General features: G+C 37.3%; 1 protein-coding gene across 1 annotated transcript; it reads left to right on the top strand.

The window, feature by feature from the left end:
• The first annotated feature begins 290 nt into the window (after positions 1–290).
• LOC143471047 (uncharacterized) lies at positions 291–22,893 on the top strand. Its single transcript, XM_076969379.1, has 36 exons — positions 291–1,136; positions 3,363–3,551; positions 3,921–4,112; positions 4,217–4,329; positions 5,136–5,306; positions 5,440–5,586; positions 5,674–5,851; positions 6,144–6,246; positions 6,347–6,546; positions 8,360–8,517; positions 9,744–9,906; positions 9,981–10,173; positions 10,272–10,429; positions 10,834–11,164; positions 11,440–11,574; positions 11,768–11,954; positions 12,229–12,489; positions 12,670–12,786; positions 12,883–13,085; positions 13,249–13,510; positions 13,640–13,936; positions 14,005–14,154; positions 14,254–14,439; positions 14,947–15,168; positions 15,255–15,490; positions 15,624–15,738; positions 16,553–16,696; positions 16,851–16,982; positions 17,162–17,310; positions 17,459–17,740; positions 17,876–18,012; positions 18,126–18,370; positions 18,448–18,581; positions 21,960–22,107; positions 22,317–22,451; positions 22,563–22,893. Exons 1-36 carry the CDS (start codon positions 584–586, stop codon positions 22,713–22,715), a joined length of 6,879 nt encoding a protein of 2,292 aa, XP_076825494.1. The 5' UTR covers positions 291–583; the 3' UTR covers positions 22,716–22,893.
• Positions 22,894–22,921: the final 28 nt, after the last annotated feature.

The raw sequence follows: 22,921 nt of genomic DNA, 5'->3' as shown, positions 1-22,921 counted from the left end.
GGACGTAAAAATAATATTGAAACAAAAAAAACTGCACAATTTAGACCAAATACTGTAAATGCAAAGCGCTGCTTATGTACTGTATTCGAAAAAATACCGTAGCTTAACATTGATAAGTCAGCTGATCGAGGTATTTCCATTAGTATTTTGTGTTAGTTACAGTATTTGATTTTAGTCTTTTATGACAAAATCATTGCATCTTTATTTGTTCTAGTATTTTAGAATGGACAATTGTTTGGTAACCGAGAGTTTTGTTACATCAACTTACACAAATTGGATTTTGAGTGCGAATCAGAATTTGAAAGTTGTTCATTACCAGTAATTGTTTGCGTATGCTATTCCAGTGCAAAATGTAAACAGAGGCAGTTGGTTTCGTCGGGCAAGGTCAAGGACTACACTGACCTTCATTACCTAACCCTGCCGTGTATGACACGAAACATCTGACTTATTAGACCCAAGTGGTAGATTAGAAGACAAGGTTACAAGACTAGCCTAGGCAAGGTTGCAAGTTTTTTCGGCTGTTGGCTGGCTTGTCGTCCAGCTTCAGTGAAGCATTTTTGCTGCTGGTTTTGTCAATAGCGTAATGGCGGAAATAATTGTAGAGATGGAACCGAACAATAAGGATGAGTTGGAAAGGCAACTTCAATCAGCTAAGCAAGCAAGCACTCAAAAGTTAGCAAATGACTTCAATTCTGCGCAAAGTGCTTACGAATTGCAAGAGAGCGGCCAACCAGATTCTTTTTGTAGCGAAACCATTTCCTGGTATAACCCATACATTCGTCATTTCCATACTTTCAGCTGCGTGTTCATCACCGCTTGTTTATATCTTGTCTCGTACATGTTTTTCTTCAATGCAAGCTTGACCATTTACGTAGTGTCATCATCGGCCGATTTTCTGTATGTTTACGTCATGGTCTTGCGATCCCGTACTGGTCATATGATTGACGGTGTGGAGGAAAGGAATCTATTGAAAATACGTCAACGATACCAAAAAAGCATCGGATTTTTTTTGGATTTGCTAACGATGATGCCATTTTCCCAATTGCGCTTGTTTTTCCCAGGAAGTGATGAAATTTTTTATGCCATTGGACGCCAAAGAATGTATGTTCGGTTGCACTACATTTTGTACTACTTAGGTGAGTGAGACATATTTTGGTTAGGCCTATAAAAGGCGTAGTCTACATCGTCTAAATAATCTAAAAGTTCTCAAATTTTTTCAATATTACTACTTTGCAACTGTCACGTAGGCCTACTGTTCTTGGACAGTTGGACTAATTCAAAACAACAATAAGGAAAATGATAGGTCTGTAACGTCTCGTTTGCTGCTACCATTATGAAAGGTACCACAAACGCCAAGTCTACGCAGCTTTACAAGTATATAACACTCGAACGTTGAATTGCGACTTGGCCATATCTCTTTAAATGTTATCGAGAGGCCGTCGAGCTAAGATCGCTGCAGGTGTATCCGACTAACAGGGCTGATTTCTTTAATTTGGGCTTCACGCTCGGGCAAGTACCCGACTACCCGTATCTTGTGTCACTTGGCTGTAACCAAGTACTTTACAAGCAATGATTTTTATTTTTTTCCGGTATGGTTTGCCATATTAATTTGCCCCAAGTTGCGTAATCGTGTCGTTCAAACAACTTGCACAAAATCGAACAGATTGCAAGGGGTGGATTCCAAAATGATTTTGAAAGAATTTTCAAACCAAACTGATATAAAATTTTTATTAGAATATTTTTAAGTAAGCTAGTCTATTAATGTTTTGTATGATTATAATTTAGAAACTTGTTTTTGTTGTTAAGAGAAGGCGTACCATAGGACACTTTCCGCCGCCAAACGCTTGCGCATTGGCGTATTTAGGATTGCGTTCGTGAAAGTTGGCCAAATGTTAAAATTGCCTTTATTACAAAATTCGTTACGCCAGGGGACCATGGCCCTCTCTAAATATGCTCGTGCACTTACAAAATTAATTTCTAAAATACGTGAACTAGATTTACTTTCTATGCCCGTAAAATACAAGTGTTATTGTAATTAAAAAAGGTTTAAAGTCATTGCCAAGGAGGTTTTCACTTTTCACCAATCATAGTTCTTCTTCTAAGTCGGCTGCATTCCTAAAGTTTGATAATTTTTTTTGGGTATTACTGCAAGAATGCAAGGAACATTTGATTAAATTTCCTAAAGTAACATATTTAACGTCTATAGGACCATGGTAGCCGTGCCAACCCTTTTACTCTTCACTTCCGGAAAAACCGGAAAAGCACGTGCAGATAACAAAAAATCGGATTTTTGATTTTTGAAAATAAGCTAGGTAAGTTGCGATGAACAAAACTTCCAATACGGCAAAATATTTAATTTTTTATCTATCCACTTGTTTATGTTTTAACCACAGTGACAAAAATTGACAAAAATTAGGCATTTGTCCTGCTCTATCTTTTAAAACTACCACGTCAAACAAACAGTCTGTAACAAACTGCTTGTGGCCACACAATGAGACGCTTACGATCATGTCACATGCTTGGTTGTACTTTCTGAATGCTTTTCTAGTTCGACTTAACAAAACCGTAATACAGTACTGTATATCTAAAAAACATAACAAGCATTTAGCCTACATTTGTTGGCCATATGCTACCAATTCGAATAAAAATAAAAGTATGAAAATGTTATTGCCAAAAAGAAGGACAGTTTGGGATTTTAGCGCGTCCTCAAAGGATAATTCAATCGTCATGAAAAAGAGGATAAATCTTCCAAAAGGAGAACGTATGGTAGATTGGTAGGCCTATTTAATAGTGGATCCTCCGTCCTCCAACGCGTCTCATTAAGTTGAACGTGATTTGTGTGCGCAATTCTTGTTTGAGCAACTGTCTACTGCAGCGATTGGGCTCGCCCGACACTTGATAATATCCAACGAGACGCAGCCGACTCATACCTCTATAGTTGTTACCAATGGTCGCGTATATATATTATACACTAATAAGCTGCGGAGACTTTGCGGTTGAGGTGCATTCTTAAAGTGGCAACGGCAAGCGAGACGCTACACCACAACGAAGTTAGCACCATGCTTTTCGCTTCCCAATGTCAATGGCAAAAAAAAGCAATACAACACACTAGAGCAATAATAAAATAAAACATCAATCATCGTCTATTATGAGTCTTAGCTAAGACAGGGAAAACTTGAAGTTTTTTTCACTTGCCCCGGGCAAGTAATACCTTTACATTTTCCTGCCCTATGCATTTGTGTTGGGATAGGACTTTTTTGTCCAGGCTTGGGAACTTTAATGAGCTAAAAGTCGAAATTAGCCTTTACTTGCCGGCCGTAAAATTTACTATTAGAGGTATTATTAATATTTATTATTATTAGGTATTAGAGAAGAAGAACCTGGATCAAGCACACTATTTTTTCGAACAACAAAATATGCACTTCTGTCCAGCCTCACTATACATTTTGCGGCTTGCGGTTGGTATGGTCTAGCATGTTCCCGCAGTGACGAAAGTGGATTTAGCCTTAGGCTCTGCAGTGGAAACAGCTGGATCATGTACCTACCTCAAAGTGGGTTGCACAATTTTCTCATTACGCGTTTGAAGTAAGGCTGTCACCATTTCACCGAAAAAATCGAACATTCGAAGCTATGTTTCATAATTTTTTTTGTTAACCTTTGAAGTTAAATGCTATACTGTACCATAGTAACCCAATCCTTACCCAAACTTGCCTTGTTACATAAATTTGAATTAAACCTTCAACTCTTTGCAAACCCATTCTATTGACGAAATCGCCTATTTTGAAAAACGAGATGAGTGACCTACTTACCGTAAAATACTGTAGTCACTTTCTTGAAATAATGTTACCATCCCGTAGTTAATAATTACGCACTTTAATTTTTCCGATTTCGACATTTCATTGCATTCTGAAATTCAACAGACATCCTGGAGAAGGTGTTGAGCGCAACCGATAACCCCGATCAAGCCTTGAATAGTGAAGTCAGCTTTTTGCACAACACCTACATTACAAGTTTGTATTGGGCATCTGCGACTGCAACATCTACCGGATATGGCGACATACATGCTTATACCATTCCCGAAAAATTTTATTCAATTGGAGCTATGATAGTTGGTAGGTTTATAATTGAAACATCTATGTATTTTATTTCCATACGTTTTCTGTATAAAAAGGTAAAGAAACTATGATTTATTGCGGCGCCGTCTTTGTAATTTCAGGTATGACAATCCTGTACGGTATGACTATGGGCGGTATGACTTCAATGTTAACCAACATAGACGCACGTAGATCAAGCTTTGTTCATCGTTATAAGGCGTTTGAAAAAGAAGTGGTAAGTATTCTCACTGCTTATAACCCGTATGACCTTGACTTTTAAGAATGGTTGTTAAAAGCAGCTTCGCAATTGTAACCTTAGTAACTGCAACCGCAGTACCTGTATTGGAGGAAAAAGAATCAACCACAGTTCTATTACATGCAAATGCACGCCGATATATCAAGGTTGATTTTTGAAAGATGATAATGTCATTGTTATTTCTATAGTTATCGCTTGCTCTAAAACGTTGTACAGTATTAAAATATTCGAGCTTGTTAGTGATACAACGCGCGTCGCCTATGGCAAACCAAACTGGGCAAAAGTGGAATCTGCTAAAACAGCTAGAGCTACGTGGTAACGTGTAAACTGTAAGGTATTGGATTGGATTTTTCACTTTTACCCAGTCGTCTGATAACCAACAACTTCGTAAGGATGGATTATTTATGTAAAAAGGTTGCTAAACTATACCGTTCGACTGTTAGAAGGTGCGAAATAAGGATTCATTAACAACAGTCTAGCAGGCTCGAGTTATGTTATATGAATTACCCAGCAATAGTTGGTTTTCCCAACTGAACAAAAAAGCGTGTTTGTAAATACCACGAAAAATTGGTAATCGATATTCTAATACGATGTCATGTCTGAGTACAACAATTAATTTATATATTATATAGTATATTATTTAAACAAGAACGAAATCCTTTGTAACATGGTGTACTATGTAATATGCTGTATATTGCCGCGCTCTTTCAAAATCAATAGCACAAAAATAACTGCAGCAGACCAAACAGAATCAACTTTGATCTTTGATCTTTGATTTTCTTCAGGAAAAAATGGGAATTCGGGATAACATCAAAGAATTATGCTTAAAATATTTCGACTACTTGTGGCATCGCTACGAAGGGGAGAATGTCCAAGCCAGTGGTGTGCTTGAAATATTACCTGAATCCCTCAGGGCAAGCTTTGCTGAAGCCACGTTTTACAAGTTACTTCATAAGGCAAGGACTGATTACAATCATCGGTTTCTTAGAAATATTGAATTAATAACTTGTCTCCGAAGCTATATTTTGCCACGCGTTTGTTGTGAAGGATTATTCGTCTGCTAAATACGCTAAACTGGGTTTAATTCAGGCTGACTTATTGGAAGCCACTGAGGATGCTTTTTGCAGGAATTTGGCGCTTGTTTCAAAACCGATGATTTTCCTTGAAAATCAATTCATTCAAAAATCTGGCGAAATTGCTAATAATATGTGTTACATACAACAAGGTGTCGTGGAGGTAAATACATAAAATGGTTGAGTAGTTAGAACTCAGAATGATATAAATTTTTTCCTCCGTATTTTTAGCCTGCGTTCTCTTTTTCAGGTGTTAGACGCTAGCGAAGAAGAAGTTGTAGCTGTAATGCATTCTGGAAAACTCTTTGGTCAAATTTTACTCGTCTTTGATTTGCCAAGGATTAACTCTATCAAATGCAAAACCAACTGCGACATTTTCATGTTAAATAAACATGATTTCCGACAGGTCCTGTCAGATTATCCAGAAGGTACTTTTTCGGTTAGGTCTTTTCTTTTGCATGTTGAAGATATTACACGAAAACATTGCTACGGCTTTCTCCTGATTATTATCAGCCATTTGAATCCGTTGCTGTAAAGCTTAGAACATAGCGTTGGTAACCATTATTGACACTACCATTGTGAAACACAGCGTTTTTATAAATACACAAAAATATTAAACCTATACCATGTTCAAGTAATTCAGACCACAATTCAGAACTTATTGTTTGGTTTTATTGATATTATACAATTCCATATACTCTCTTTTGCATTTGTTTTTAGCCGCGCGTGTATTTGTGAAAGCAGCCCGGGAGAAATGTCTGGGTCCTCAGCCGCAGTGGCCAATGAATCCACCTACTTTTGATGAATTTAGCAATTTTATCGAGTAAAAAACTACTACATACAATAATTACATACAGACCGATTGAAATTACTCGTAGGTAATAGAAGCCACAAGAGTAACACGTCTCGTTTGTTTTCTAAAGAAAAACGAGCAAATCGAAACGGCGAGTGAGTATGATCTCAACGACATCAACTGATACGAGTGCAGCACGACCAACAACAGCTATGATGGGTCGACGTATGACCACTGTCTACGCAACCAATTACGATGGTGTCGATTTATCGCGCGTACCGATGCATAAGACCGAACGAACCAACCTGGAACAAACTGTCAGCAGTGATGGTGGGTACTGAGTAATCGGATTCACTTGGTATCAATCTTTGGCTAAATGGTTTGCTCTAGTATTACAGCTAGGGATGTGCCGCGAGGAAGATTATTCGGGTTCGCGCGAACCCAAATATCATAAAGGTCGACACGAACGAATCCCGAATCTATTCGTATTAAAACCAAAGAATAAAACTTCCTCCAAAAGTTGTCAAGTCTTGCTTTTAACATGATGTAATCGATGAACAAATCGTTTTCTTTTGAAAAATAGTGTTTAAAAAACGATTAAAAAAGCAAAATCGTTAGGAAAACGACCTTCATTGTAAGTACTGCCGACTCTAGTTTAGCTTTGTCGGGAAACTAGATCATCATTTTTAACAAAAGTCAGTAAATTTAAAAGTAATATTGTATTCGGGTTCGGCATTGTTGGTATTCGTGTTCGCCCGAATCTTCCATATAGGCGATATTCGGCGAATCTATTCGGGTTTGGGTTCGTATCGGCCCATCCCTAATTACAGCTAGATACGCTGGCATTTAGGACCCCTTTTTAGTGGAATGTAATCAAAAATATGTATTAAATGTATTTGTGTGTGCTTTAAAAGGGCAAATGACATTGTATCCTCTATAATTTTAAAAAGTAACAGTTCTCCAAAACATATGTTATTTATTTACAATTTTATATTTATAGCAGTGACTACATGCACAATGAGCATGCAAACAATAGAAAGTTTTGCAAACTAAACCGAATGGTTTTAACTAGAGGTAAATGTAATAACACTTCCATGGCCACGATAAAAGTTTTGTTAGAACACAAAAACATAGGCTTAACATTGCAAACAAGAATATCGATTATAATTATTTTTGAGGCTGTCACCATATAAATCTTAAAACGACTTGGCATTTTCAAGTGTCAGTATTTATGTATCGCTCACAATCATGGTCATTTACCTCCAAATTACGTCATTTCTGCATCCAATGGTGTATTTGTCATCATGAACTGTGGGCAGCGAAATGAAGTGCTATCCATTATTATGGGACTATAACAACGTACGGGTGAAGCGTACAACACTGACAAGAAAAATGGTAAAGAAACGGTTACGAGAGCTTTTTTAAAGCAACAGTTGCATAAACAATTTTACATATCATTACCATGTATACCAGTTTCTTCATATTAATATACAGTCATACAGTTTTTTACATGATCTGTATCTAGACTAGTTAAATAGTACAGGTTAAGCAAAAAAATAACCGACTGCATAAATCGTTTATATAGGCTATACATGGATGTGTATATGATAACTAGGGGATATAAAGTTCAAAATATATCAAAGCTTAGCTTTCGAAACTCTTATAAGTCTTTAAAAGTTAAAAACAATTTTTTTTGCTAAATTTAAGATATTTATTTAAAAAAAATTAAAGTTCAAACCTTTAGGTTTAGTAAAAAACTACGCTTTCAAGCTACTTTTTTAGGTACTGCCTAATTACCAAAATCAACATGTGTCGGGTCGACTGGAAGCTGGTTGCGCAAACTGATATTTTTTTCTTGATCATTACAAAATATTGAAAATTATATGATAATCTACTTTGACAGATAAAGTTGTCATAAAGATTTTTAGGACCCCAAGCGTTTTAGCAAGCAAGGTTTAGATAGGAAAATACCTATTTTTAGAATCATTTCAATGACTTGTTTTGGTATAAAAAATCTCACAATGACAAGTTCATTTAAACGCTCCATTTTAAATGAGCTTGTTTTAAATGAGCTCCATTTTAAATGAGCTGCTTCACACTAAACCCCAATAAAAAATTTGATCTGTTTACTAACGCTTTGCAGAACCGAAGCCTTCTCTTGTGGATTTTGTGATAAGAGGTGACCAAACAAAGGTACGCCGTAGGTCCAGCACCATGGTGCATGATGGAACAGAGATGATTGCTGCAAATGCAAACTACGAAGACCTAAAAGATGCCGTTGGACCACAGGCGCAATACAAGGCACTGTACTGCTGCTGGTTTGCTACCAATGGATTAACGTACAATACAATCCTTGTTAACGACCACTCCGGTATCACGATTCACAATCACTTAAACCCTGTCCGGAATATCTCTTATTGCAATGCATATAATTCTGTTTCATTAACACCTAACACGACCACTCCGTTATCCAAGCCACAACTGCAATGTAGTATATGGCATGAAACAACCAGTTAATCTCCACCAAACACGTTCTGTTTTTGTGGACACACTAAAAGCGAGGGGCAACTCCAAACGCAAGTTGATCTCCTTTGAAAGAACACTACTCACTCAATATTCTGGTAATATAGTTTTGAAAAATAATTCTTACTTAGGTAATTATAAGCAAAAGAAAATCGAAAAATTGACCTTAATTGTGACGTAGATCAAGGCTCATGTGATATCATACGTAATCACAGACAACACACGCAAATTCATAAATTTAGCGGTACATACTGTAAATCAAGTATGTTTTTGTTACAGTAGCCGCCAATAACTCTATACTTGATGGACTCTACTAATGTATGACATTACAAGAGCCTTAATCTATGTCACCATGAAGGCCAAAAACTGAGACGTTTTAATAACGGAGCCGATAACTACCTAACCACAAATTGTTTTTCAGAAATATTTTACCAGAATATTCATCTAATAGTGTTCTTTGATATAAGGTCAACTTGTTTTTGGACTTGCCCTTCACTTTAACGCATGGCATGCGTATAGTGCGAACGGAAGCTGCTGTGACAAATCCTTTTTAACACTTCTTTTTATCGTCAGACAAACCTAAGAGGACTGTCTATGTAGGAAAAAGTAGAAGATTTACGCATTTTAAACAAAATAAATCGTCATAAGCAAGTATCTATTAATAGGTCCATGCAGTAGTACGTGGTTAATCGCGTATTGTGTTTATTACTTTTATTGCCTGTTTTATAACAATGCATATTACGCAAACAAAAGCGTGTTCTACATAATCTAAACCTAAAGCATCTCGAAAACACGTGCTGTTGTATACTGTATTTAAGTTCTTCTGCAACTGTGACGTCATGCTCCAATATTTAATCTCCTACCATGACCATTTGACTCTGGTACCGTATATGGGCGACTTACTGGGGTTGTACTGCGTATATCAACGTTTTTGATATGTACTTAAATCGTGTTTAATTTGTTTTGCGTATTTTCCTTGTAGTGATTGTGATTTTATGATGTAGGATCCGGACGTAACAACTTGGAAGGAACGCTTGTTTAACCTCACAATTATCGACCCCAAAGGAAAGTTCTACGCGTTTTGGCTCAACTTCTTGTTTTGTACAAGCTTATTTGCTGGGCTATACACTACATTTATGGCCTTTTTTGCAACCACACCGGGCATGGGTAGTTATATTAACACCGCAGTTTTCAATAATTCTAAGCCATCTGTTTTGTGGTAATGAACCTTACTTGTGCAGAAAAGAGTTACACCGGCGAAGACGCAACGTCGTTGGATTTACTTGCAATTTCGAGCGATACTTGTGACCAAGCAGAAAAGGCTCTCTACGCCGATTGTTCTCTGGCAACGTTCGAATCCACGGCAGATTGCATAATAAATGCAAACGGTACCTTCTCGTCTCGGGTAACAAAATCTACTTCAAACGTTTACACGTAAGTTGGTGAGGTAAAATTAGCCTCTGTCTTGTACGGAATTGCCGTGAGTTGCTGAAATGAAACTTACGTTCATAAAATGCACTTTTTATCTTTAGTGTCGTTGTGCCTTCTTGGTATGATACCAGCCATGTATCGTACAATCCGAACACTGATGAAGGAAGGCTTAATATTTTTCTTTCATATTTTCTGATCGATCTTTTTTTCTATGTAAATATATTCATCAATTTTCGTACCGAGGTATTAACGCCCAATGGTAAGTTGTGTATTGTACATATATATATACTATGTAGCCAATTTAATATTTGTCGTATTTTCGGTAAGTTGCTTCGACTAACGGCTACCATTTTATTGCACTATTATCAATATGAATAAAACTCGTTCCAATATAGAGCGCGAGTAATATATTTTAACCGTTTTAAATCGTAATTGCAATACGTTGACGCCTTATTAGCAGTTGCCTCTAAGAAATAATACGCTTATATGGCATTGTAGATAACTTTGCTCAAAGCAAAGTGGCATACTGTAGTTTGGTCCATGCGGCATTATTAACATTTCAGTTCAAATGTGTTTTTTTGCATGATAGCGTCAAATGAAATCTAGACCTTTGACCACAAATGACTATGATGTAATTGTAATCTATACGATTGTAATTTTCAGGATTTTTAACAAGTTTTAAAGACATCTCTGCTAACTACAACAAGTGGAATAAGCTTTGGCTGGACGTGATGGCAGTATTTCCTCTGGAAATTTTTGCGCCTGTGATCGGATGTTCATGGAAAGCCACCTATGACGCCATGAAGTTTCTTCGGCTTAACAGAGTTTTGTACTTCTTTCGGTATGTGCCGACGGCCTTCACTCGCTGGGAATACAGTCTAGACGTCGAAATTGTTCGTATCCGTACCTTAAAATTTGTTGTCTACATCTACACTTTCACGCACATGTGTTCGTGCTTTTATTTTTGGTGGTCCTGTGGTTACGTTCATCAGAGGTAAAACTTACTAATATTGGTATTTATATATCAATTATTAAGCTATCTAGATTAGACAGTTAAAAATCATTTAATAACTAACTATAATGTATGACAAAAACTTTTTTTACATTTCATCAAATTTTGGAGTATTATGTTCATAATCATTTTTACAAATTGTATATAATGTATTGTATATATTACAAGTAGCATCATATCATATATGGCTCTAAAGTAGTTGAATTGTTGATAACTCGTAAGTCGAAATTCACATTTTGCATCAAATTTTTATCCAGCTCATTGAGCGAGATCCTCTACAAGTGTCGATTTGGTTCGTGGGCCTGGGTTTTTGATATAACTCACCAAACCAGTCGCGGTGCAGATTACATCAAAACTATGTATTGGGCATCCACAACTATGACCAGTACCGGGTAAACGATTGACACTATGTTTTTCAATTAATCGTTTTAAAACGTTGTCATTGCTGATTTAAACTTAGGTTAATTTATTATAATGCTGCCGGAGACGTCTAATGTCAAAATTAATATTGCCTGAAACACAGAAAACATGCTAATTTGATATTATGTTTACATTCTTTGCCTTAATTTCTTGTGTTTTCTGCAGATATGGAGATATTTCTGCAAGTACAACGACTGGTAGAATGTTTGCTTTGATTACAATGATCATTGGCACAGTCATGTATGGTTGGTTGGTTGCAGTTATTGCATCTACCGTATCGAACAGCGAGGCCGCTGAAGTTAGCTTCCACAACTCTATGCTGGCCACAAAGGAATATCTTTTAGTTCATGCTGTAAGAATGAAACAGAATTATTTTGATTACAAATTCTTGGGAAATATTGATTTCCACAAAGTTAATTGTTGCTAATAGGTTCATTTCAAAGGATAAGATGTTAGTACTGAATGACGAAAACATATCTACGTATTTGAACATTTAAGGGTAACTTTTTATAATGTATTTCCCCCTATAAGTTTGATGCAATTGGTGTATTGTAATAATAACTGTGTAAGATAGTGACGATTTTACTGCGTTGGTAAATTGCAATTGTAAATATTTCCTTTCGCAGGTGCCCAAAGCATTGGTAAACCGTGTAATGGATGTTCGACGCATAGAATGGGAAAGATACGGTGGAACTGCAACACCTGGTGAGCAGACGATTGGCCGAGAATTGTCGGATCAGTTACGCAGCGTTCTCATGTACGAGAGCATTAACAAGTTTGCCCAAGGCTTGCCCTTCTTTCACGGTGTTGATCCATCCTTTGTAGCAATGCTTTGTAACCACGTGATGACTTATCATTATTCTGAAGGCGATGTCATCATTTATGAGGTCCACTACCTAGATAAAAAATTATGCCGATAATGTGTTTTGCATTTGTTCATTTAACTGCAAACATGTAGCATAACATGCTGCTCATATACCGTGCTTTTTGCTCTCCCAAACCATAATTGAAAAGCAAATGAAATCTGTCTTGTTAAGTAAAGTCATTGTGACCATTGTGTATTTCAGGGAGATCTTTCAAGGAACTTATACATTATAAAGCGCGGTCATTGCGACATTGTAGCTGAAGATTTGGGAGAAGTTATCGATCACCTTACCCCTGGTGATTATTTCGGTGAAGTCGAAGTAAGCTCGTTTTTGCAAAATCTTGCTTCATGTCTAGGATTTCGCAGAATGCAACCCAAGCAACTATATCATATTGATGGTCACCGCGCTTTTCAGATCTTGTTTGGATGCGGTTCACCACGCACTGTTGTAGCTGATACGGCGTGTGAAGTGCTCGTTCTACAGCGCAGTGATATTGATGACGTGCTTCAGTCGTTTCCTGTTCTTCAAATACAGATGCAAAAGATAGAAGAGGACACGTCTTACAGAGACCGCGTTCTACATGCCATTAAAAGTCGAAATACAAACTACAGAATGGGGTATAAAGCCGAGTTTAAAGACATTTTTGGTGATTTTATTATTTCTTACTAAAACTGCTAAAGTTGCCTTTAATGGACCAAATACTAACCAAAAAATGTTAACGAAGTACAAAATACACAGGAAATTCGAAAACTTTTACATAAGGGAGTGAATGTTTTGCAGAATTAACATGTTTAAACGATACGAAGTGGCCGTTATATCTGGTGGTACTCAGCTCTTTGCTGAGCGTTGTCGTTTAGCAGCTCTCACTCTACCGCTGGATAAATGTGATCGAAAGCTGAAAGAATCTTACAGCGCTTTTAGAAAATTCATTTCCATGTTGCTTCTTCCCATGACCTTTGACCCACTTAGCAGGCCATATATTCTTTATGAAACAATTCGCCTCGTACTGAGTTTTGCAACGATTGTAATCGTTCCACTTCAGGTAAAATATCCGGTGATCATATTAGCAATTCTTATGCAGTAATGAATTCATAAGGCGTATTCGCGGGCGATTTTATTTTTCTACTGCTGCGCTTGCAACGGTAAACTAATTATAGTAATTTCTTCACAGTTTGCGATTTTTCCCAGCAGCGCTGGCATGATGACCTTTCAGTACATTTTGGATGGATTATGTCTAGTTGATCAGTATGTCAAGGCCCACACCGCTTATTTTAACAAAGAGTCAGTGTTGGTTACACACCCTTACCACACCGCGCGGCATTACCTTCAAACTAGTTTCACGGTAGACTTAATCTCCTGGTTTCCGTTTGAGCTTATCGTGTATGGTTTGCTAGCTGCACCGCACAGCCAACAACAGTGGAAATTGGTTGCCATATTTCGAATTTCACGAGTCCTCCAAATATACAAGGTAGGTAGGTTTCTTGGTGTAAATGCACAATCGCAACGCATAATAGTGAATGATTGTCTTGTTTTCAGATTTTCAGCTATTTTTCCTTTTGGTTGTCGGACATTCGCACAGAAAACCGCTGGATAAAACACCTAAGCAGTATACTCTACGGTTTTCTCATTCATCATTGGTTCGCTTGCCTGCTCTTTGTCTCCGCTTGTGTCCCTGAAACCGTAAACGTGCGTTCACGATACGATAAACTTATTAAACTACCTCAAGTCGGACACGATACGTTAAAAAGTAAATCACAAAAGTCAGTAGCCTGTCGGTTTTTCTAGAACGACGCCCTTTATTCGACTATGCCCGAAATGGTGGAGTTCAACGGAGCCGGGAAAGTTATGTATTGTCACAATACTACATGGATCGGGTCAATCGCGGCGAGTGATACCTTCCCATCTTTAGACGTGGTACATTCGTTATGGGATCAGTACATCGTCAGTTTTTACTGGGCGACTGCTACACTGGTAGGCTTAGGAATGTAGATTATACAATAACAAACCTTTCAGAATGGAATATATACAGTACCATTTGTAATCGCAGATTCACTGCAGATTTTCTGTTTTCGGGATACCTAATGTGCACACAGACGGCACAATTATACAATTTGGGTAACTTTGCAAACAAAGTGATATTCGAATTGTGAACCAAGCCTTTTTTGTGTCCATAATGAATGATCACGATGATTAAGTTGAAAACAACCACCAGATGTTATCTATACTAAGAATTATACTATGGAGACTATACACAAATCGCTACTAATATTTTCGCAATATTCCCTTTGACTTGACAGCAAAACAAAGTTTTACAGTTCTCGATTTCTAGTCAAGGCTTGAAATTTTTACCCTATAAACTGGTTTGGATTGGGATCTGGAATGAAGTATTTTGGAATGTTTTACTATTCTTTCGCGTTTATCATGTTTTAGTACAGTATTCCATTTTAATAATATACTATTCTGAACTGCACATCTTAGGTATGCGTCGGATACGGAGATATTCACGCTCGAATGCTAGGTGAAATGTTTATGGCTACCGTGGTAATGATCATGGGCACGGTTTATTATTCTTCCATTTTGGGAGACATATCTGCCAACATTCAAACAGATGACATACGACGCGGCCATTACAAAGGAAGGTTGTCTGATATTTTGAAGTTTTTCAAGGTCTATGACGTCACAAAAGACACTCAACGTCAGGTAAGCTTGGAAAGAAACACTCGTGTTTCCAAAATCGTTCCATTGGTTGGAAAATATACAAAACTTGTTTTCTTATTTCTGCATAGGTTCTCGATTATTACTGTTATTTGTGGGATCGTACTCAAGGTGTGAGTCCGGCTGATCTTCTGACCGGTCTACCGCCGTCCATCCGCACTAGCGTCTGCCAGAGCATGTATGATGTCATGATCCGTGAAGCTTTTGATGAAGGTAGCGATATTGACAAGGAAACCCAGGGTTTCTTCAGACTCGTGTCTACTCACATTAAGCCGGCGTTCTATTTGAAACAGAGCATTATATGCAGGTACTGGTGTTCACTTGATTTAGTATGACGATTCTTTTGTCGTGCCACAGAAGATGTGTAATTAATCGGTTTGATAAATTATTATCTATCGCCTAAAAAATAACATTAAAATGCTACATGAACAATTTTGAAGACGAGGTGATATTGGTGATGAAATGTTTTTCATTCAACGCGGTAATGTCGCCATTTTGGAAGAAGACGACGAAACTATCACAAAGGTGCTTGGGCCTGGACAACATTTCGGAGAGGCAAGTTATCATTTACTTTGTAATTGGGTTAAAAATTCGAGGTTGGCATCAGCCGTTGGTTGCAACCACACAGCCCAAAGCCTGCGTTTTATTACATACAGTGATACAGTAACACATAGCATTAATAACCATGCCCATCTCTACCACCATTGTGTGAAGTCCTTTTTTGGTTGTCTTTGTTTGCTAGAAAGGGTTTGAACCTATTTTCGATAGTGTTTCCTATATTAAAACATTTTTAAGTACTATACATACAATCAAGCTACACTTACACCTTGTTCAATTCAACATAGGAAACAGCACTTACAGTAGAAAAGCAAGGTAAATTTGTTTATGATATATCTATTTATTTAGCGTATCCTGAGTCGAGTTACGCACAATTTCGCTGAACACATAAATATCACCGACGTAATTGATCGTAAATATTTCGGGACAAGTTTTTATATTTACACCAGATTGCTAGGCCGAAAAGATTAGTTGGATTTTTCTGCGTTATAGTTGTTCGGCAGGTGTTAAAGCAGCTTAATCCATTGATGTACCGCGTTGAAGCGATCTTCAACCATCCGTTGCTTGTATACAGTATACACCACCTGTTGTTTACTTAATTTCGTTTTTTTTTAACTTATGTTTTATGGATTTAGTGGCCGTGCTAGTTGTTACCAGCGATTGTTACCTTGATTATTTTTGAGCGAGTTTTAAGCCTTTTCGGCTTTTCCACTTTTTCTTGTTCACTGGCGCGTGCTAGTAGCAACTAGCTTGATTTTTCGTCCCTACTGCGCTTTTGACGAAGCATAAAATGATGGATTGAATCATTTAGATTGCACTTCTTTTTGCCACGCCAAGGAGCCGCACCATAAAAGCGATGACCAATTGTGACTTGAACGTACTCGGAAAAACGGATTTAGATGATATCTTGAACAAATTTCCGCGATTCCGCGAAAGGATGACAGCCATTGCCCAGGTGAGACCGCTAACGGATAAGTTATAAAAGAAATTGTTAAATAAGGTTGTTACTTGCCTACATCTTACTGTAGTGTAGATATTCGGCAAACATGTTACAATTAGTGTTTCGAAGTCTGAAATAACACAGCAGAATATTTGTTTATTTTTTGAAGGACCGTAAATTACAAGGAACTCGTTCTCTGACTTATAACCACCAACCAAGTGACGCTGCGCTTCAGGCAGGATCTCTTTTTAACCCAGATGGAACAAGAAGAGATGGCACAGATAAACAAAAATTTACTAAGGCAAAAGATCGTTAATTCATTTCTGTTAAGCCCTAAACGACAAACATATAATTTCTTCATAAAACTTTTACTTGCTAATTAGTATGTATAATTGTATACATTGTATAGTTAATAGTTATAGGTAGGCCTACTATACAGCTGCAGTTTCATGTATAACGATTGCAATACTGTATTCAAAGGTCATGGATAGAGAATCCAAGTTCAGTTTAATTTGGAATCACCTTACTGTCATACTTGCTTTTTTGTCTGCCTTACTGTGCATTTACCAAGCATGCTTCTACAATCACCGATCTATCTTTTACATTTTGGGCTATCTAATGGACGTTTGGTAATTAAAAACCAACACTTTTTACTGCAATGGTTTTTACTGCAATGGTTTTTACTCACTTTTTACTGCAAACTGCAATGGTTAAAATGTATGGTACAGTTTCACGATGTTTCAGTGCGTTACTGTTTTTAAATTTATTGTTTTGTAGGTTTGCATTAGACATGATAATTTCCTTCCACTCGAGTTATGTTGATCAGTTCAGCACCAACGTCGACGATCAAACCAAAATCCACAATCGTTATGCAAAAACACCAACGCGTTTTATGCTAGATGCTCTGGCGAATGTGCCCTTTGACCTACTGGCTCATGTTGTGGGCTCAAACGTCGGAATCCAACTGGCCGTGCTGTCATATTGTCGCCTCAACCGAGTGTTACGGATGTATCGCATGCTTACTATATTCCGCCAGTGGGAGAACGATATTCGCAAAGAGTATGTAATACTTACGCCATATGGAACGTATATTTGCAAGCTGAATTATTTTTGAATTTTTTTAGTAAAGCACTAAAACTAATGCGCACATGTTGAGTAACCCAAACCTTATCAAACCTTCCATATTTGTGTCAGTGTGCTGGTGGTCCGGATGTACAAATTTCTTCTGGGTCTTGGCTTCACAGTATCTTCAGTGGCAAGTATCTGGTATGCGATTGCATGTCCGAATAGTGTTTGCCAGCCAATTTCTTGGGCAGCTGCTTCTGTGACAGGTTATATTGTATCTTATTTGTTGGATTAAGAGTTACTTATAAAGTCATAACGAATGAGTTAGTGATATGATGAATCATTATTGCAAAATTTGTACATGCTGTTCTTCTTGTAGACTACGCAAATAACAATGTCTTTGGTCATCACGCCTTGCCGTATGTGGACAGCCTCTATTGGGCTGTAGCCACCATGACGTCGACTGGCTATGGTGACATAAAGCCGGAAACGCAGTCGGAAATGATTTACGGCTGTGTTGTTATGGTACTGGGAAAGCTTATGCTTGGGTACGTGTTGGGAATGGTTGCCGCAACACTGGCAAACGACGAGAGTTTGAGAGTCTGGTACGAACAAAATGTCACGGTGAGCTTGTTTACTATATATTGCATACTATGTTATTAACTCATTACAAAATTCAATGTCACAATTTCATATTTTAGTCAGTGAAACACTATATGGTTGACTTGAAATTTGAAGGGGAGTTGTTTGAACATGTGATTCAGTACTACGACTACATGTGGATGAAAAATCAAGGGGTTAATGTCATGGATCTCTTTCCAGATCTCTCATTCAGGTTGTATTTTATAAAATAAAGGCTTATATTAGCGTGATATTGGCGAAGGAAAATGCGATCAAGTTTATGTTTAACCGCTAGCACAAACGTAGTGGGCGTAAAATATAACAAATATGGGTTGTAGTACCGGACTACCAATCGAGGGTACCATTTCAAACACAATGACAACGCAGACAATTCAAGGCTATACTGGACAAGCAATAAACATATTTCAACATAAAACAGTGAACAAGTGAGAAGTGGCTAGACATCTACTGTACATGTAAAACACACACACTCGAGACACGGTAGACATCTCTAACATGATCACACTGACTTCAGCCAAGTAGTACAATTAATAGGAACCAAATTGTGTCCACCATCAATGAAATGCTTTTGCCCTGAACATGTTGGTGTAATATTAGACACCTCCGTTATATAGCGCCGACACTTTCAGTCACTATCTAAGAAAGTTTTATCTCGCGCCAGAACGAGTTTATTGGTATTATGTGGTACTGTATCATTATTTTCATCGTCGTACTGAGGAAAGTATTTGCACTACTTAACTCGCAATGACTCCTCATCCCTCGAGACCCGGTTACCGAGCTAGCCTTTATGCAACCTCCGATGAATCTCGAAATTGTATTGCCCGAATTTGTAACTGTTCAGGAGCAAGTGTTGTTAAATGCCTTGCCCACGGAGGATCGAACACGAGCCCCTTATTGCGAATTGAGCGCTCGAACCACTCGGCCGCCGAACGAGCTGTTGCGTGATCATAGAGACATAGACTAACTAATAACTATAGCCATAAATTTATGATTTGAAAAGCAATTCGCCTTAAAGCACGAAACTTGCTTATTGCTTTAGTCTACTGCGAACTACCAGTCCAAAAGTACAATGACAACAAAACCAATGTGTTTTTGGTCACTCACATCGTACGATAAGTACACCAGATCAAAAGTACTTAGTCAGTTGGCATATGTGCCAGGTAGATGGGAAAACCGCGCATAACAGAATTAATTGAGGCAGTGGTTCCCGCAAAAAATTTCATGAGGTTCCCTTTACAAAGGTGTCAGTTTTTTTGCGACACCCTTATTAAAGAAAATCGTAAAAAGTTATGTTAAATCAAAAATAATTTACACTAGAGGATACAACAGCATAGTAATGAATCTGGTTACAGTTTTACCGCAAGGCACAGGTTGTCAGTCAATAATAAATGAATGCATTGTAACTAGGGATGTGCCGCGAGAAAGATTATTCTGGTTCGTGCCGAACCCGAATATCATGAAGGTCGACACGAACGAATTCCGAATCTATTCGTATTAGAACCAAACAATAAAATTTCATCCAAAAGCTGTCAAGTCTTGCTTCTAAAATGACGTAATCAATTAACAAATCACTTTGTTTCGAAAAATAGTGTTGAAAAAAAAACGACTGAAAAAGCAAAATTGTTAGCAAAACGACCTTCATTGTAAGTACTATTGACTCTAGTTTACCTTTGTCGGAAAACTAGATCATCATTTTAAACAAAAGTCAACAAATTTATAAGTAATATTGTATTCGGATTCGCCATTGTTGGTATTCGTGTTCGCCCGAATCTTCCATAAAGGCGATATTCGTCGAATCTATTCGGGTTCGTATCGGCCCATCATAATTACATCTCACTCAGTGAATGGAAATTATCACCGCTTGACTGCGAAATAAGAATTATATAGGCCTATGCTTAACCTCCTTTGCGGTGTATTGACATTTGACATATTACGTAAGCGCGTTTCATTGCAGTTGTGTATTATATATCACTACTTCTGCTGGCAACGTTGTAACACCTGTAACTATCGCTGCTACATGGTCAAGATCCCGGCATCTTGCTAAAATTTACATCGCGCCTTGTAATGAACATGCAAAATAACGAACAAGGTATCTTTATAACACTTTGCTTAGTGAACGAAGTTTCAAACGCCGGAAGATACTTCAATGCAAGTTTTTTTGGCATAGTGAGGGCTCACGCCCTACAGTCGTTCCATCAAAGAAATAAAATTCTAGTATCACCATATGAAAACCATGTCCTGGGATAAGACCTATCAAGTGGTTTATTGAGTTTAAATTACAAAGATGCCTAAATATCTTCGTTTGCTAAATTTATTCGGGTCATATTGAATTTATTTCAGGGATGAAAATGTTCTGTTATTGATACAGAAATTCGTATCCAGAAAACTGTGAAAACGATGAACTACTGACAATGTTAAACGTTGCGTCACGTTTTTTTGGTTGATGTTCTAGTTTTTGTCAGATATTTTGATAGATTGCTGTCTGCTGTTAAGTCTGGCGAACATGTAAATTTTCTTTGAGATTAATGGCCAAGTCTGACTGTTTTGAAGTTAAGTTATATTGCTCTGTCCATTTCATGAAGATCAAGCTAACAGGCCCATTATTGTAGCCTATTAGCTTGATTGCTGTAATTGTGCAGAAATGTTTTTGTAAGAACAAACAACTAAGCGCAACACAAAACACTCTTGTTTCAACAATTTATCGTGGAGCCCATAGGCGTTTGCGATAGCTATAAACATTAAGTCGTTTTTAGTTAATATACTGTATATTTTTTTCCTCATATATTCTTAAAGTAACTACGCACTAAACCGAAATGAAATACGTTATTAGTTACCACCGCAAACTGGACTGAACATCTGTCGTTCAGTTTTGCATAAATTTCGTAGTTTGAGGAGGTTATCCTCTACATGAAATAAAACGATAGACAGTACTCACTACTCATAATACTTCCACCTTCACTGGAATACATTTCCGATAAAAACAAAGTAACCATAATGCCGGTTACTATTGGTCTGAGAAGACCAAGGACCAAGACCAACCATTGGACTAAGAAACTTACAAGCGAAGCAGCTCCAGCGTTTGCTACCTTGTATTTTTGATTTATTTGTATTTATAGAAAAGTAGCTCAGTGCATGATTTACCAATGCAATTTGAAGTTTCATTTATTGTCTTTTAAAGCGAGGATAAATCTGCACACAGGCAGATAAATGTTCACTGCTTCATAAGAGTATATGGAGTATAGGTGAACAAGTCGTATATTTGCGCCTGTAAACGCAGGCTTAAGCTACTTTTAAAAATATTACTGCCTTAGTATCTTTGCTAAGCAAATGTTTTACTTTTTCCGTATTTGTTTGAAGTTCAGAAAAACCACTTTGCCGAGATTAAATACTTGTGAATTTAGGCAATATTTTTTCTCCGTAAAAATATATTTTTTGAAATGGTCATAAATAACTAAAAAAAATTTTTTAGTCATGACATAAAACATGTTTAGACTAGAGTACAACTGGTAATTGTAACAGCCCAATCCGGGACACCGTAATCATACATATTGTGACGTTTCCACTTTTGTAGCTTGAGAGCGGACATATACAACCAAATCTGTAGAGAAATGGTAGATAGCATTGAACTCTTCGAAGGTTGCCCTGAAAATTTCTTGCGTCATCTTTGCATGGCAATGGTGCCAACCGCTTACATGCCTGGAGACTATATTTGTTTGCAGGTGACGGCTTGATTTTTAAATTATCTTTTTGATGCAACCTGTAAAATGGACTTATGTTGGTCTTTTCGGACAAAGCATCAAATGTAGTTGAAATTCTTAAATGTAAAACAACTTTGTCGTAATTAAATTTGCCAAATGAACATCGTACTTTTACTGTTTATCGACTTTTATTTTACAATCATTTTCAAGTTCGTTTGTGGATTTGTTAGGGCGACATTCGGAGTGAGTTGTACGTGATACGACATGGTGTTGCAGAGGCGATTAAGCGAGATGGAAATGAAAAAATCCCAATTCGTTTAGTGACGGAAGGCGAGAGTTTCTTGACGGAGAGCGTTTTGTGCAAGGTAAGCCATTCTAAACATTTGTTTCCGGTTAGTTAGTTTGTCGCAAGCTACAATAGATAAAAATTGATCCATCGTTGTGCTGTCTGCTTGATATCAAAGGTATCTTAACAGGTCCGACGTCCGTGCTCTCTGAGAGCTAGAACCTACGTTGACGTCTTCAGTATGTCCATGGAAGGTTTGCAAAATATTCTCAATTACCACCCAACAATTCGTCCTATTGTACTGGCCAATGCCCGCAGACTGTATCCGGACCTTCAACTTTGAAAGTCTACTACTACGATATTTTTGCATTGTCTTATATGTTGAAATTTATACAATTTATGGTTTATATATAATTATAAATTATATAATGTACAGCAGATTACATATTCTTACAGTGATATAGTTTAACTTATTAACATGCGATAGGGTTTTGATTTATTAAATAAAAAGGCTTTATAATTTGTATAAAAAATTCTTGACTGGTACAT

Source organism: Clavelina lepadiformis, chromosome 9 (genome assembly GCF_947623445.1).
Source record: "Clavelina lepadiformis chromosome 9, kaClaLepa1.1, whole genome shotgun sequence".
Classification (NCBI taxonomy): domain Eukaryota; kingdom Metazoa; phylum Chordata; class Ascidiacea; order Aplousobranchia; family Clavelinidae; genus Clavelina; species Clavelina lepadiformis.
The sequence above is the reverse complement of the archived record's forward strand: the minus strand, read 5'-3'. Positions and strand labels throughout refer to the sequence as shown.